At 45.5% G+C, this 15,929-nt stretch overlaps 1 protein-coding gene across 1 annotated transcript in view; it reads left to right on the top strand.

Annotated features, from left to right (window-relative positions):
• The window catches only part of ZBTB46 (zinc finger and BTB domain containing 46), a 67,998-nt gene extending 58,367 nt beyond the window's left edge, over positions 1-9,631 (top strand). Inside the window, exons 4-5 of the mRNA XM_081323759.1 lie at positions 1,948-2,123; positions 6,673-9,631. Of these exons, the coding sequence (XP_081179885.1) occupies positions 1,948-2,123; positions 6,673-7,029 (533 nt within the window). The 3' untranslated portion in view covers positions 7,030-9,631. The remainder of the gene's footprint in view (positions 1-1,947; positions 2,124-6,672) is intronic.
• Positions 9,632-15,929: the final 6,298 nt, after the last annotated feature.

The following is a 15,929-nucleotide window of genomic DNA, read 5'->3' as shown; positions in this document are numbered from 1 at the left end:
GACATAACAGTACGCACTCTTTCCATTATCTTTTACCTGTTCATTTCCAGAAAATAATATAAGCACTTAGAAAATGTTTAGAAATAATGTAAGCACTTGAGGAAAAAACAAAACAAAACAATGAACCTTCAAAACGAAAAACAACAATAAATAAATCAGGCAGAGAACAATACTCTAATCCAGGAACCACCAAGGAGGAAATTACGCCCTTAGCAAATTGGCAGTAGAGTATAAGCTCTTTGCAGCTAACCACATACTCCTTGCCACTGATAAAATAACCTAGCTGGGTAATAAAACGTCTGCAGGCAAACAACCAGGTTCAGCATCAAGAACCCCACACAGCTAGGGATATTGTCTTTCATTGAAATAAGTAAATAACCTACGTTTGAAAGACAGTCAGTGTGACTCCATTAAATGAATAAATGTTGGTTTCAATTACCCATCTCCCACAATTAGTCGAACCTGCTCATTGAACACCTATGCCCACCAGCTGGAATAGATATCCAGTACATGTACAGCAGTATATATATATATATATATATATTGTGGTTGTTAAATTACCTTATAATTTTAAAACTATAGAAATTATTGTACTTGTTAAAATGGTCTTTCATTAAAGGTTCTTATTTCATGCCTCGTTATACGTACAGTCGGTCATCTAGCACAGAATGCTCGATCGACGATTACATTTTATCAAACAGCGTTATCAGATCTTGCTAGAGGGGATCCTGAAGAACTTAGGGGCTGTTGCCCCAAATCTGGGCCTCAAAGGGTCTTTTAAACTTTTTTTCTTTTCTTCCCCTTTCCCTGTAGAATAAAATATACTGTAGAGTAGAATATCTTTATTGTCACTGTTTTAACTCACAACGAAATTATGTAGGGGAAGGAATTAAGGTACTGGTCCAATTCCTTCCTTCTAAAATATAGTATGGTCACCACCACAAATAAAAACGTTGGAAGCTTACAAGATAACTGCTGCAATTTTTTTCTGAAGCCATATCCAGAGCGTTTGTGGGAAAATGCAGAAATAATCTGGAATGGAATGGAATGGAATGGAGTAGAGTAGAGTAGAGTAGAGCAGAGCAGAATAGACAGATTGTAGAATAGAAATAGAAATAGAAATAGAATAGAATAGAATAGAATAGAATAGAATAGAATAGAATAGAATAGAATAGAATAGAATAGAATAGAATAGAATAGAATAGACAGATTGTAGAATAGGAATAGAATAGAATAGAATAGAATAGAATAGAATAGAATAGAATAGAATAGAATAGAATAGAATAGAATAGAATAGAATAGAATAGAATAGAAATAGAATAGAATAGAATAGAATAGAACAGAATAGACAGATTAGAGAAGAGAAGAGAAATAGAACAGAAAAACAGAACAGAAGAATAGAATAGAATAGAATAGAATAGAATAGAATAGAATAGAATAGAATAGAATAGAATAGAATAGAATAGAATAGAATAGAATAGAATAGAATAGATTGTAGAACAGAACAGAACAGAATAGAATACAGCTGGAAGGCACCTTAGAGGTCTTCTAGTCCAGCCTCCTGCTCAAGCAGGAGACCCTACACCAGGGGTAGGCAACCTCGGCTCTTTTATGACTCGTGGACTTCAACTCCCAGAATTCCTGAGCCAGCCATGCTGACTCAGGAATTCTGGGAGTTGTAGTCCACGAGTCATAAAAGAGCCGAAGTTGCCTACCCCTGCCCTACACCATCTCAGTCAAGTGACTGTCCAGTCTCTTCTTAAAAATCTCCAGTGATGGAGCGCCCACGATTTCTGGCGGCAAGCTGTTCCCCTGGTTGATTGCCTTTATGGCACTTGACGGTTTGTCTGTCTGTCTGTTTGTATCCCGCTTTCATTATTTTGACAAATCGTACCCAAAACCTCAGCAGGGAGCTGTAATCTGCATTGCCTTATTCTTCCTTTTCAGTAAACGAGTTCACGGTCATCAGGAAGAAGTTCAAGTGTCCTTACTGCAGTTTCTCAGCCATGCACCAGTGCATCCTGAAAAGGCACATGCGGTCCCACACAGGGGAGCGACCCTACCCGTGTGAAATTTGCGGGAAGAAATTCACCCGGCGAGAGCACATGAAACGGCACACCTTGGTAAGTTGGGATCTCGGGCGGCTTTCCCGGAGGCACACGACGGACCGAAATGGGATGGAGGAGAGCTGCATAAAAGGGAAAACGGCCGAGCCTATGGAGGTTTTGGCCAGGAGTTTTTTTTCAGCCTTCTTTCTATTCGTTGGGCGGTGATTTTTGCCAACATCGCCTAGGCCAGGGGTAGGCAACCTCGGCTCTTTTATGACTCATGGACTTCCAACTCCCAGAATTCCTCAGTCAGCTATGGGCAGGAGGCTCATACTGTGGGGTGAGGCAGGGGGCAGGGTGGGGGTGCCATTGCCGCAAGGCAAGGTGAGGCAGGGGCCGGGGCGGCTGCTGTCTGACACCATCGGTCCCCACACAAAGAGGCCAGCAAGCGCATGGGGGCCAGCGGTGTCCGTCAGCAGCCATAGCTTGCCGGCCCCTCAACTGGCAGACTCTGGGGCTCCGCAGCCCACTGCCAATACCACGCCAGCCTCCAGCAGCAGGCGGAGTAGGAGAGGGGGGAGGCACGTGATGCAGACCGCCAGACGCGCCTACTCCATCCCATCTGTTGGAGAGCTGGTCATCTCCTCAGCCCCCTGGCAGATCTTGCCCTTGGCCCACGCATGGAGTCTGTTCCCCTCATGCACCCAGCGCACCTTGGCCCCACCTCGGGCCACCGTGGTGGCCTAATGTACCTGCACGAGATGCTGGCGGCGGCAGTGCACGTGCCCACAGAGAGGGCTCTGAGTGCCGCCTCTGGCACGCATGCCATGGGTTCGTCACCACTGCGGCCTCGGAGGTTTAGGCTTAATCTTGGTTCTAGTTTTTGGCAGCATGGCATATTGTGCACATTCATCCCATTGGACTACTTTGTGATTCAGCGTACTGTTCAGTTTCGACTTAAAAGCAGGTTAAATTGGTTATGTCTAGTTTAATGAAGAGAAGGGCGAGGGGGGACAGGATAGCAGTCTTCCAGTATCTCAAGGGCTGCCCCAAAGAAGAGGGAGTCAAGCTATTCTCCAAAGCGCCCAAAGGCAGGACAAGAAGCAACGGATGGAAACTCATCAAGGAGAGAAGCAACCTGGAACTAAGGAGAAACTTCCTGACACTTCGAACAATTAACCAGTGGAACAACCTGCCTCCAGAAACGGTGAACGCTCCAACACTGGAAGTTTTTAAGAAGAGTCTGGACAGCCATTTGTCCGAAATTGTATAGGATTTCCTGCCTGAGCAGGGGGTTGGGCTAGATGACCTTCAAGGTCCCTTCCAACATCATCATCATTATTATTATTATTACTACTACTACTACTACTACTATTATTATTATTATTATTATTATTATTAACCAGTTTAATGTGCTTTATGAATAGAGCAATGTTTTTTTCCCTAATCCATCCCCACACACACCTCCAGAATGGTTTGAAGAACCCACAGAATATTTCAAACCCTTCAGGTTTTTCAAAGTAGAAAGGAAAACGAGCCAATATTGAATCCAAGAGTTATTTTAGATGGAATAAGTCTCATTCCAAAGACTTTTGGAGCAAGACCCAAACAGAGGAAGTGCATCCGCGAAAGAAATCCTGTTTCCTCCCAGCTGTTTTCTCTGGATATCGGGCAGGATATTTTGCAGACAGCCTCCCCTTGCGCCCAGTTGCCTCCTGGAAATGGCTGTCTTCCTTTTCCACGAGGAAAAACCTTCAACGGTCAGCCGATAAGCTACTGTCTGCTTACTGCAGGTGCAAGGTTGCATCTTGTCATGCCAGATGGCAGCATTTTGTGAAATAAGATGGGCAGCTAGCTTGGATTGCTTCAATAGCAATGCTTAGGGGCCACTGCTCTCTGTTGCCATAGTACCCAGAACCCGCTGCCTTCTTCCTTCTCTCTACGAATCCTGGTCCATTCGGATGACTGCCCGGCCATCTGGACATGGGACCAATTGCTCCCCAGATGCCCCCTTGATTTGCTCCATTGGGGTAGCCTGAGATACTAACTCAGCTACAGACACAAATGCCTCGGAGCTCTTCTTTGTTCTTCGTTGAAATCAAACTCACCACAGTGGTAGAATTTCAGGTACATTTTAAAAAAAAAATTGGGGGGGGGGAAATTGCAAGGCATGTGACAAGGGGTACAAGCTATCATCAGCCGATAATGAAAAATAAAAGCTATTTGCACAAAAATGCAAAAAAGGAAAGGCTTGGTAGATTTATGTTCTTTCATGTGTATGTGTGTGTGTATATATGTGTGTGTGTGTATGTGTGTGTGTGTGTGTATACACACACACACACACACACACACATATATATATATATATATACACACACACACATATATACACACACACACATATATATATACATACACACACACACACGGGCTGTTGTGGGGAAAATAGGAGCAGGAATGAGCATTATTAATAAAGGAGAATATTTGTAGCTCAGGGTTGATATGATGGGTCCTTAGTGCTTTCTAAGCTTGCTTATTTTCTTACAGATGTTTAATTACCTAAACTAGGTAACAGCATCAGTGCTAGCAATAATAATAATAATAATAATAATAATAATAATAATAATAATAATAATAATAATAATAATAATAATAATAATAATAATAGACTAATGGCATTGACAAATTCGCCATTAGTCAATTACAAAAGGCGGCCTTACTAGGAACTGCTTCCATCCTGTGACGATATCTGGCTGACTGTGTGATGATCGATGATGATGATGATGATGGAGTTGGAAGGGACCTTGGAGGTCTTCTAGTCCAATCCCCTGCTCAGGCAGGAAACCCTATACCATTTCAGACAAATGGTTGTCCAGTCTCTTCTTAAAAACTTCCAGTGTTGGAGCATTCACAGCTTCTAGAGGCAGGTTGTTCCACTGGTTAATGTTTCTCACTGTCAGAAAATGATGATATTACCTAGTTTGGGTAATGAAACATCCGCAAGAAAACAAGCAAGCTCAGAGAGTACCAAGAACCCCCCAAGAAGTATGATGTCCGTTCACCGCCTTGAGTTACTTATAAAATAATAAAGTTGAGATAAAATACTATTACGTAAAGGATATTTTATTTAATTTGGACTTTGCTTTTGTAGCTTAGGGCAGATAACAACCAAGGCCTTTTAAGGCAAAATACAAGGCAATTAAATCAAAATAAACGTTTGTTTATCTGTGGTCACTTCAAACAATATAGGTAGAAGTTTCCCCCCACCTTGGATTATATCTTGCAACAAAACCTCTGGGCAAGGAGAGAAAGATTGACCCAGAGTTTCTGCCTATCGAGATATATGGCTGTGTGTGTGGGGGGGGACTTGAACAGTCTTGAGACCAATGCAATTTAATCTCTACACTACTTAAAAGAACCTAGCCAGGGTTTGACGCAATGCAGGTAGTCCTCGACTTGCGACCACAATCGGGCCCAGAATTTATGTTGCTAAGTGAGTTTTGCCCATTTTACGACCTTTCTTGCCACATTTGCTAAGGGAATCGCTGCAGTTGATAAGTTAGTAACCTGGTTGTTGAGTGAATCCAGTGGACTTTGCTTGTCAGAAGGTCGCAAAAGGGGATCCCATGAACCCGGGACATTGCAACCGTCATAAGTAGGAACCGGTTGTCAAGCGTCTGGATGTATATCACATGACCGTGGGGACGCTGCAACGGTCGTAAGCAGTGGTGGGATTCAAACAGGTGAACAACCGGTTCTCTGTGTGGATGCCGCTTCCGGAAGTCCGTTCTGGGCCTGGGCAACAAAAAAATTAGCTACCGGTTCTGCCGAAGTGGTGCGAACTGGCTGAATCCTACCACAGGGAGGGAAGGAAGGAGAGAGGAAGGAAGGAGTGGTGGGATTCGAATATGTCAACAACCGGTTCTCTGTGTGGATGCCGCTTCCGCAAGTCCATTCTGGGCCAGGGCAACAAAAAAAATTAGCTACAGGTTCTGCTGAAGTGGTGCAAACTGGCTGAATCCTACCACAGGGAGGGAGGGAGGGAAGGAAGGAAGGAAGGAAGGAAGGGAGGGAGGGAGGGAGGGAGGGAGGGAGGAAGGAAGGGAGGAGTGGTGGGATTCAAATATGTCAACAACCAGTTCTCTGTGTGGATGCCGCTTCCGCAAGTCCATTCTGGGCCTGGGCAACTAAAAAAATTAGCTACAGGTTCTGCTGAAGTGGTGCGAACTGGCTGAATCCTATCACAGGGAGGGAGGGAGGGAGGGAAGGAAGGAAGGGAGGGAGGGAGGGAGGGAGGGAGGAAGGGAGGAGTGGTGGGATTCAAATATGTCAACAACCAGTTCTCTGTGTGGATGCCGCTTCCGCAAGTCCATTCTGGGCCTGGGCAACAAAAAAAATTAGCTACAGGTTCTGCTGAAATGGTGCGAACCAGCTGAATCCCTCCACTGGTCGTAAGTGTGCAAAAAGGATCGCAAGTCACTTTTTTCCGGTGACGACGTAACTTCAAACGGTGACTAAGTGATAGAACAACAGAGTGTACGACCAATGAACTGTACAATCGACATTAGGCTTTTTCTCCTCCGCTAATTTTATCGGCTTTCATGTTTTTTGCCTTCCTCCCCAGGTTCACAGCAAAGACAAAAAATACGTCTGCAAAGTCTGCAGCCGGGTGTTCATGTCCGCCGCCAGCGTGGGCATCAAGCACGGCTCCCGGCGCCACGGCGTGTGCACCGACTGCTCCGGCCACGGCCTGGCCGGCCACTTAGAGGCCGGTGGCGGAGACGGGTCCCCGGAGGGCTTGTACGGCCCCTACCCCGAAGACCCCGAGGATCTCAAGGCGGAAGGAGACGAAGACGGGGAAGAAGAGGCCGAGATTTCCCAGGACGAGGCGATTCTGGAAAACGACAAAGACGGGACTGACTCTGCACCAGAGCAGGAGAACCCTGAGGAGACCAACAAGGATTTCACTTGGATTTCTTAGGGATTTCTGGTTTTTTGTTTTTTTTTCTGCCGGTTTGGGGAATCGCAGGGTGGGAAGAGCTGTATCAGGAAAACTCAAGGAGTCTGGCCATCGTCCCTGTGTATAAGAAACGTGTCACGTGTGAAGACTTTTCCTTTTTCCTTTTTTTTCCCCCCAAAGAACACCTGATAAGTTCTCTATCGGACTTTTCTTTTAAATCCTCCCAATTGTTTGAAAAATAGGGGGGGGGGGTGTTTAAAAGAAACCCACTCCTCAATCTTTCAATCGGAACCGACCAGGTGATTATGCAGGCAGCGTGGCGTTTCCTCGCTCAAATATATACGTTTCCCCACCCACCCCCACTCCCACGGTCAAACTTAACCGACGGAGGACAATGTGCTTCTCCAACGATAATTTTATTTAAAAAAATGTTTTAAAATAACTACCCGTGGTAAACAAAACAGCGGGAGCATTTGAGAGCTCAGCCGGGGGAGAACAATGGGTTTTTCCAGTCTGCAGCGTTCCCTAGATTGCGGTCCTTTTTCCCTGAAGTGGGTCGATCCAAGGATTGATTTAGCCCACCGGCTCTTTGTAAACCTCAGGTTGCCTCCATTTATATCGCTTTTGCTTGCTAACGAAGGGAAGAGTGAGGCTTTCGTGCCACAAATAGGCCCCCTCGTGGCTAAGTCTCAAACATTCAATTTTTCTGCCCTTTTCCATAAGTTTCTTTTTCTCTCATTCGGGGAAAAGAAACGATGTTTGAACCCAGGCCTTGTAGCAGTCGGAGGAAAACGAGCGGTTTCCTTGGCCAACCTCTCTTAAAAGAAATAGCCGCATGGCTTGTTACTAAGCCTTGGATGTATCGAGTCACTACAGGTAGTCCTCAATTTGCAAACCCCAACTGGGCCCAGAATTTCCATTGCTAAGTGAGACATTTGTTGCATGAGTTTTGCCTAGTGGTGGGATTCAGCCGGTTGGCTAAATTTACCTGAATTCGGAGAACTCGGCTTCCAGAAGTCCGTTCTAGGCCTCGGAGGCCTGGAGGAGTCCTCCCAGGCCTAGAGCAGTCCACCGGAAGTACATGGATACCACTTCCGGAAGTCCATTCTAAGCCTTGGAGGAGACATCGGAGGCCTGGAGGAGTCCTCCTAGGCCTAGAATGGCCCACCGGAAGTGTGTGGGTGCCACTTCCGGAAGTCTGTCCTAGGCATCGGAGGCCTGGAGGAGGCCTCCCAGGCATAGAACAGCCCACCGGAAGTGCATGATGCCACTTCCAGAAGTCGGTTCTAGGCATCGGAGGCCCAGGCCTGCATCACATAATAGAACCGGTTGTTCAGGTATTTGAATCCCACCACTGGTTTTGCCCCCATTTTATGACTTTTCTTGCCACAGTGCTTCAGTCAATCGTTTGTAGTTGCTAAGTTAGTTGCACGGTCGTTAAGTGAATCCGGCTCCCCTCGTTGACTTTGCGACTTGTCAGAAGGTCACAAAAGGGGATCGCATGACCCCAGGACATTGCAACTGTCAGAAGTACGAGTCATTTATGAGCTGTGGTGACGCAGGGGTTAGAATGCAGTACTGCAGGCTAATTCTGCTCACTGCCAACTGCCAGCAGTTCAATCCTGACCGGCTCAGAATTGACTCGGCCTTCCATCCTTCTGAGGTCAGTGAAATGAGGACCCGGATTGTTGCGGGCAACATGCTGACTCTGTAAACCGCTTGGCTGTGAAGCACTGTGAAGCGGTATATAAGTCTAGGTGCTATTGCTAAGTCCTAAGGAAGGAAGGAAGATGAAGGAAGGAAAAGGAAGGGAGGGACGAAGGAAGGAAGGGCCCTGGTGGCTCAGTGGTTAGAATGCAGCATTGCAGGCTGACTGCCCACTGCCAGGTGTTCGATCCAGACCGGCTCACGGTTGACTCAGCCTTCCATCCTTCCGAGGTCGGTAAAACGAGGACCCGGATTGTTGGAGGGCAAGAGGCTGACTCTGTAAACCGCTTAGAGAGGGCTGTAAAGCACTGTGAAGCGGTATATAAATCTAAGCGCTATTGTTATTTGCCAAGTGTCTGAATTTTGATCACATGACCACGGGGACGCTGCGATGGTCATAAGTGTAAATAAATGGTCACGGCATATATTTTTTTCAGTGCTGTTGTAACTTCCAGTGGTCACTAAATGAACCGTTGTAAGTCAAGGACTACCTGCCACATCAATTGGGCCGATTTTGCTGTTTTTGTTGAGCGGGGAATCTATATGGATCGCCTGTGGCACCTGAAGGAGTGCTTAATCATCTCGTGGGACAGGTTACTATGTACATTATTCCGTTTCAGCCCCATTTGAAGCAGTCCACAAGACCAGACCCATACAGCAAGCGTTTTGAGCAGGACCATTTATTTCCACTTGGTTTCCCAGCCTTGGTCAGGAGATTGTTTTTGTCAACCCTACGAAAACCCCACATATTCTTCAAAAGGCCTTAGTACCTCTTTCTCTGGAGTTTTAGGATCTGCACATTTGGGGAAGCAAATTTCTGTATTTAGAATAGAATAGAGCTGGAAGGGACCTTGGAAGTCTTCTAGTCCAGCCCCACACACCCCGCTCAAGCAGGAGAACCTATACCAGGGGTAGGCAACCTCGGCTCTTTTATGACTCATGGACTTCAACTCCCAGAATTCCTGAGCCAGCTTGGCTGGCTCAGGAATTCTGGGAGTTGAAGTCCATGAGTCATAAAAGAGCCGAGGTTGCCTACCCCTGACCTATACCATCTCAGACCAGTGACTGCCCAGTCTCTACATAAGATATTTTGTGACCTTTCTTCTCTTTAATGATTCAGTAGGATTTCTGGCTGGTTACCGCTACTTTTCCAGGGCAGCTTTAAAAGGCTCATTTTGCCAGTTTGTCCTTTTGTCTTTGCATCCCGCCTTGAGCCGGGAAACCTCCGTTCTTAGCTGCAGAGCTTGTAGTTTTATTCCGAATACTGTGAGGCTCACAACTACTATCTTAAAACTGACCTTAAAAAAAAAACCAAGTCTCAGAATCAGAGAAGTCAAATAGTGAAAGGTGCTGATTCCATGTGTCTGTGTATGTGTTTGTGTGTCTGTGTGTTGTCAGATGCGGTACCTGACAACAAAGGTAGCATATCATAATTTCTAAAGAGCAATGTATCCTTTCCTTCTCTGGCGCTGGTCCTAACCCAATATTGGAATCTGGAGTGTTTTAATAATGTAACTTAAGGAACCGGGAACATCCTAATTACAGAGCTTTCCCCCCCCTTTTCTGTATTAATTTTCAGTTGATTTCATAAGTCAATGGAGGAGGGAGAAATGTACAAGAATGAAAGACACCTGGCATTGTTAATTCTCCAGAACATTTCTAAAAGAGAGAGAGAAAGAAAAAGAAAGAAAGAAAGAAAGAAAGAAAGAAAGAAAGAAAGAAAGAAAGAAAGAAAGAAAGAAAGAAAGAAAGAAAGAGAAGAGAAGCAGCATTTCTTAGTTTAAGAATTTCACATGCAGGTCTGTAGAGGACCACCCTTTGATTAGCGTCCTAAACCCGGTTAGAAAATGGATGCAGAAGTGGTGCTGAATTGCAGAGGGTTGTCCTTAAACGTTTTATTCCTTTCTTTATTCAATTAAAATAAACAACTATCCTCCCAGCACTCTTCTCTCTGTCCACCTATTCTGGGCAGCTTGCAGTGTTATAAGTAATTGAATAAAAGAATTACAGAATTAAAACATTAAAACCATCAGCTGTTCAAAGCTGAAACAGTCAAGGCAATATTCAAAAGAGAGAAAAAGCACCAAGGCACAGATGGGATGGAGGTGAGATCCTCCATTACTTTAGTAGCCACTTCCAAAATAGGATGCCCGCATCAGGGGCCCTACGTCAAGTGGCAGAGCCAGGGTTTTCAGGCTTTAAGCCGACCTTATCCAGCCGGTGACCATGACAAGAGTATACATCCAAGCCTTATTTATTGCACAAGTGCAGTAATAACGTTGGTCTTGCACTTCAGGCTTAGGGTTAGGACTAGCCTTGAAACAGAGCCTGCTTCAACTGCAGCATATAGACGTGTAGTACTTAAAAGGTAAAGGTTCCCCCGCACATGCATGCTAGTCGTTTCCGACTCTAGGGGCCGGTGCTCATCTCCGTTTCAAGGCCGAAGAGCCAGCGCTTGTCCGAGGACGTCTCCGTGGTCATGTGGGCGGCATGACTAGACGCCAAAGGCGCACAGAACACTGTTCCCTTCCCACCGTAGTGGTCCCTATTTTTCTACTTGCATTTTTACGTGCTTTCGAACTGCTTGGTTGGCAGAAGCTGGGATGAGTAACAGGCGCTCACTCTGCTACGCGGCACTCGGGATTTGACCCGCCAAACTGCCGACCTTCTGATTGACAAGCTCAGCGTCCTAACCCACTGAGCCACCGCGTCCCTTTAGTAGTACTTACATCTAGTCTTATCTGGAGATCGTGGAAAGGCAGAAAAGAGTGGATTATGAAGAGCAATAAAATTGTCTGCTTGGGCTTCGACAGAGTCTTAGCAGGCTGACACCCAGCCCCAAAGACTGAATGGGCTCCACCCAAGGCCTCCTGCAACTTGATTGTTTGCATCTCCCCTGAAGGGTCTTCAAATCCAAGGAAGCAGCTTATCGGTGCTAACAATGCTTCCCGTTTTAAGCTTTGCATTTCTCCCCCCCCCCCCCCCGGAGGTCCCAGCAGAAATTGAGCTTGTCGATCAGAAGGTCGGCAGTTTGGCGGGTTGAATCCCGAGTGCCGCGTAACAGAGTGAGCACCTGTTACTCGTCCCAGCTTCTGCCAACCTAGCAGTTCGAAAGCACGTAAAAATGCAAGGAGAAAAATAGGGACCACTACGGTGGGAAGGGAACAGCGTTCCGTGCGCCTTTGGCGTCTAGTCATGCCGGCCACAGGACCACGGAGACATCCTCGGACAAGCACTGGCTCTTCAGCTTTGAAACGGAGATGAGCACCGGCCCCTAGAGTCGGAAATGACTAGCACGCATGTCCGGGGGAACCTTTACCTTTACCTTTTTGCACTAAGAAACGGCTTCCTCCAAACTCTTCACCTGCCAAGGCAATCTTTTACCTACCTTTGTTTCATTACGTATCACACAGCTTCGCTCTTTCCTTCTTCTTTTGCCAGGGTAAAACATTGCGCAGCAAAGTGGACCGAAAGGAGAATTTAAGAAATGCGCCGTTCTGTTCATGTCTTTTTTTTCCCCAACCTGTCAATTGTCAGCTTTTCCTCATCATAGCTGTCATTTTTCCCACCCTCCCCATTGGCTGAAAGGCTGGGGTTTAGCAACTGTTTTCCTGAAGTCAAAGAATGCATTTATCGCCTGTATTGACCCATAGTTATTGCACCCACTTTTTTTTCTGAGTTTACGGAATAATTGAACCATAAATGAACCAGGGCTCAAACCATCTGCTAGGACACCAAAACCAAGGTTTAAAAGTAACCCAAGTGTAGCATCAACCCACGAGATGAGCAGCATATAAATTTGATAAATAAATGTATAAATGTATAAATGTTAAGTCTGACTCTGTCCTGCTTAAGTAGGTTGGAGAAATACAGCTCTTGCATGAATGTGGGATACTTGCTGATTGGAATATAGATCACGGACTTCTGTTAAGCTGCAAAGCAGTGTGTTTATTTAACCATTGGGAAAAAAAACCCTCTAACCAAATATTTTATTATCATTTTCAAATAAAAGAAGGGCGAAAGGGAGGGGAAGGAGTAGGTGTTTTGTTTTTTTACAGATCTTTGCAACTTCTTGCATTTTATATCGTATCTTAACCGGAGGCCGATATTTTTAAGATTTTTTATGCTTTTTTTTAAAAGGGCTTGGAAAAATCAGCAGTTATGCCCACCTCACTGGGTGCAGGGTACAAAATTTTTCTTCAGCTTCTCTGCTGTCTTTGCCTTGACAACTTTCTCATTTATCCATGATGGTTCCAAAAGCATTGTTGAGATTCCGTGTTCCCGCTTGGTTCCATGTCAATGAGTAGCTTTTTAAAAAAAAAATGCTGGGTACAAATTCAGATATTTGTGTGTGTGTGTGTGTGTTAATTTTCAGGTTTGGGAGACATTCAATTTCCCTCCGACCCAGACTTGAGAATTGCATTTCCCACTCTGCTGCGTTATTCAAGTAGGTCTCCGGCACGCTAGCTTTTACTTCCAATTATACACATGAAATGCAGTCCTACACAAAAAAGAGGGATTTTTTTTTGAGGGGGGAGCTTTTAATTTCTCCTGGATCTCCTTGTGCCTTCTCCTGCCTCTGCCCTCTGGCCCAAGTTGGTTCCAAGTGGGCCTAATCTATAATGTTAGCATATAACTGAGTTTTGAATACAATCCACTAACCCTGGTCTCTCTAGGTAGCTGTCGAGTACCCCTTTCCTTCCCTGTTCCATGTTGGTTAGTTAGGGTTTTATTTATTTTGGGAAAGATTATTTTTATTTTATTTTATTTTTGTTCTCTCTTTTCTCTCTCCTTTCTGCTTAAAATAGTGGGCTTTTTTTTGCTTTTGCAGCTGTTTGTCAACAAACGCAGAGGAGAAGCAACCCACCTTAAAGGTAAAAGGTAAAGGTTCCCCCGCACATGCGTGCTAGTCGTTTCCGACTCTAGGGGCTGGTGCTCATCTCCGTTTCAAAGCCGAAGAGCCAGCGCTTGTCCGAGGACGTCTCCGTGGTCATGTGGCCGGCATGACTAGACGCCAAAGGCGCACGGAACGCTGTTACCTTCCCACCGTAGTGGTCCCTATTTTTCTACTTGCACTTTTACGTGCTTTCAAACTGCTAGGTTGGCAGAAGCTGGGACGAGTAACAGGCGCTCACTCTGTTACGCGGCACTCGGGATTTGACCCGCCAAACTGCCGACCTTCCGATCAACAAGCTCAGCGTCCTAACCCACTGAGCCACCGCGTCCCTCCTTAAAAGTCCCACCTTAAAAATCTGTAAAGTTAGCGCCAATGTCGGTTGCAATGCTCTTTGGGTCCGTGTGGCCACAAGGGATACGCTTCCAGATGTTTAGGCGCCAAATTCTGTGGAAAACGTGATTGATGTTGAGCCATTGGTTATGTGTTTTATATTCCATGAATAGGGAGCTGTTGGAAAGGCGGGTGACATCTTGGGCGTTTCCAAATAATGGAAACCTACGGGTCGTGCGGCATAAGCCGCGTTGTACAGCTTTTAAGAGCCGTGATGGCCCAGTGGTCAGAATCTAGCATTGCAGGCGAACTTACTGCTCACTGCCAGGCGTTCGATCCTGACCGACTCAAGGTTGAATCAGCCTTCCGTCTTTTACTGAGCTCAATAAAACGAGGACCCAGATTGTTGGGGCCAAGAGGCTGACACTGTAAACTTCTTAGAGAGAGGGCCGTAAAAGTACTGTGAAGCGCTATTGCTGTTTAACCCACGGGATTTTCTACCTGTTGTGAGTCGTTCTATCTGCAGTTGCTTTGCAAGCTGCTAGAATGAGGTTCTATCAATCTTGGTGCAGTCCCAATGCTCAACGGGCTGGTGGCCAACTGGATCGTGATGCTTGCTTTGTTCTGCAAACAAGCCAGGGACGTTCGCTGTTCTAGCCGTTGCGGTGATCTGTACCAAAAAATAATAATAATAAGGGGACAAAACGCCAGAGGGAAATCAAAGGCCGGGCTGGCCTGTTGTACTAACTAGGCCTACATTTTGTGTAAAGCCAGCCCTTGGGAGTTTGTAAACATGGGATTTACGGCTAGATGTTGTTTTTGGATGCTGAGGCCTGGCTTTGGAAGCGTTTGGATTTTTTAAAAACTATGTTTGAGGTCTTACGCTTTACGTTTTAGGCCTTCCGTGCCTCGACATGCCAGGAAAACTTGCCAATTTTCAGCCAGTACGGATAGAGGACCAAATAGAAAAGGGTGCTGTATGCAGCCTGCCCCTATTTTGGGGGGAAATGATATATATATATAGGTAAAGGTTCCCCCGCACATGCGTGCTAGTCGTTTCCGACTCTAGGGGCCGGTGCTCATCTCCGTTTCAAAGCCGAAGAGCCAGCGCTTGTCCGAGGACGTCTCCGTGGTCATGTGGCCAGCATGACTAGACGCCAAAGGCGCACGGAACACTGTTACCTTCCCACCGTTGTGGTCCCTATTTTTCTACTTGCATTTTTTACGTGCTTTCGAACTGCTAGGTTGGCAGAAGCTGGGACGAGTAACAGGCGCTCACTCTGCTACGCGGCACTCGGGATTCGACCCGCCAAACTGCCGACCTTCCGATCGACAAGCTCAGCGTCCTAACCCACTGAGCCACCGCGTCCCTATACATATATATATATATATATATATATATACATATATATATACATATATATATACTATATATATATATATATATATATATATATATATACATTATATATATATATATATATATATATATATATATATATATATATATATATATATATATATATATATATATATATATATATATATATAACTTGTAAAGTTGGCAAGAGGCATTGATGGATGCTACAGTACTTGGGGCTGCTTTTAAGTTTAAGTTTAAGTTTAAGTTTTATTTAATTTGTATACCGCCCTTCTCCTTGGTAGGGACTCAGGGCGGTTCACAGGGCATATATAAAAAAGACAATACAAAAATTAAAAAAGATTAAACCCATGCCCAGTTAAAAACAGTAATACAAATCTAAAACGACAAATTAAAACCCATAATCCCCCGTCAGGCCAGACCAGCCATTTCAAATAGGTGGGTCTTCAGGCCACGACGGAAAGTTCGGAGGTCTGATGCCGTCCGGAGCTCCACCTGCAGTTGGTTCCATAATGCCGGAGCGCCCACAGAGAAGGCCCTCCCCCTGGGGGCCACCAGTCGGCATTCCTTGACTGGCGGCACCCTGAGGAGGCCCTCTCTGTGGGA

This window comes from Vipera berus (assembly GCF_964194415.1).
Source record: "Vipera berus genome assembly, chromosome: 3".
Lineage (NCBI taxonomy): Eukaryota > Metazoa > Chordata > Lepidosauria > Squamata > Viperidae > Vipera > Vipera berus.
Note: the sequence above shows the minus strand (reverse complement) of the source record. Positions and strands in the feature narration are given on the sequence as shown.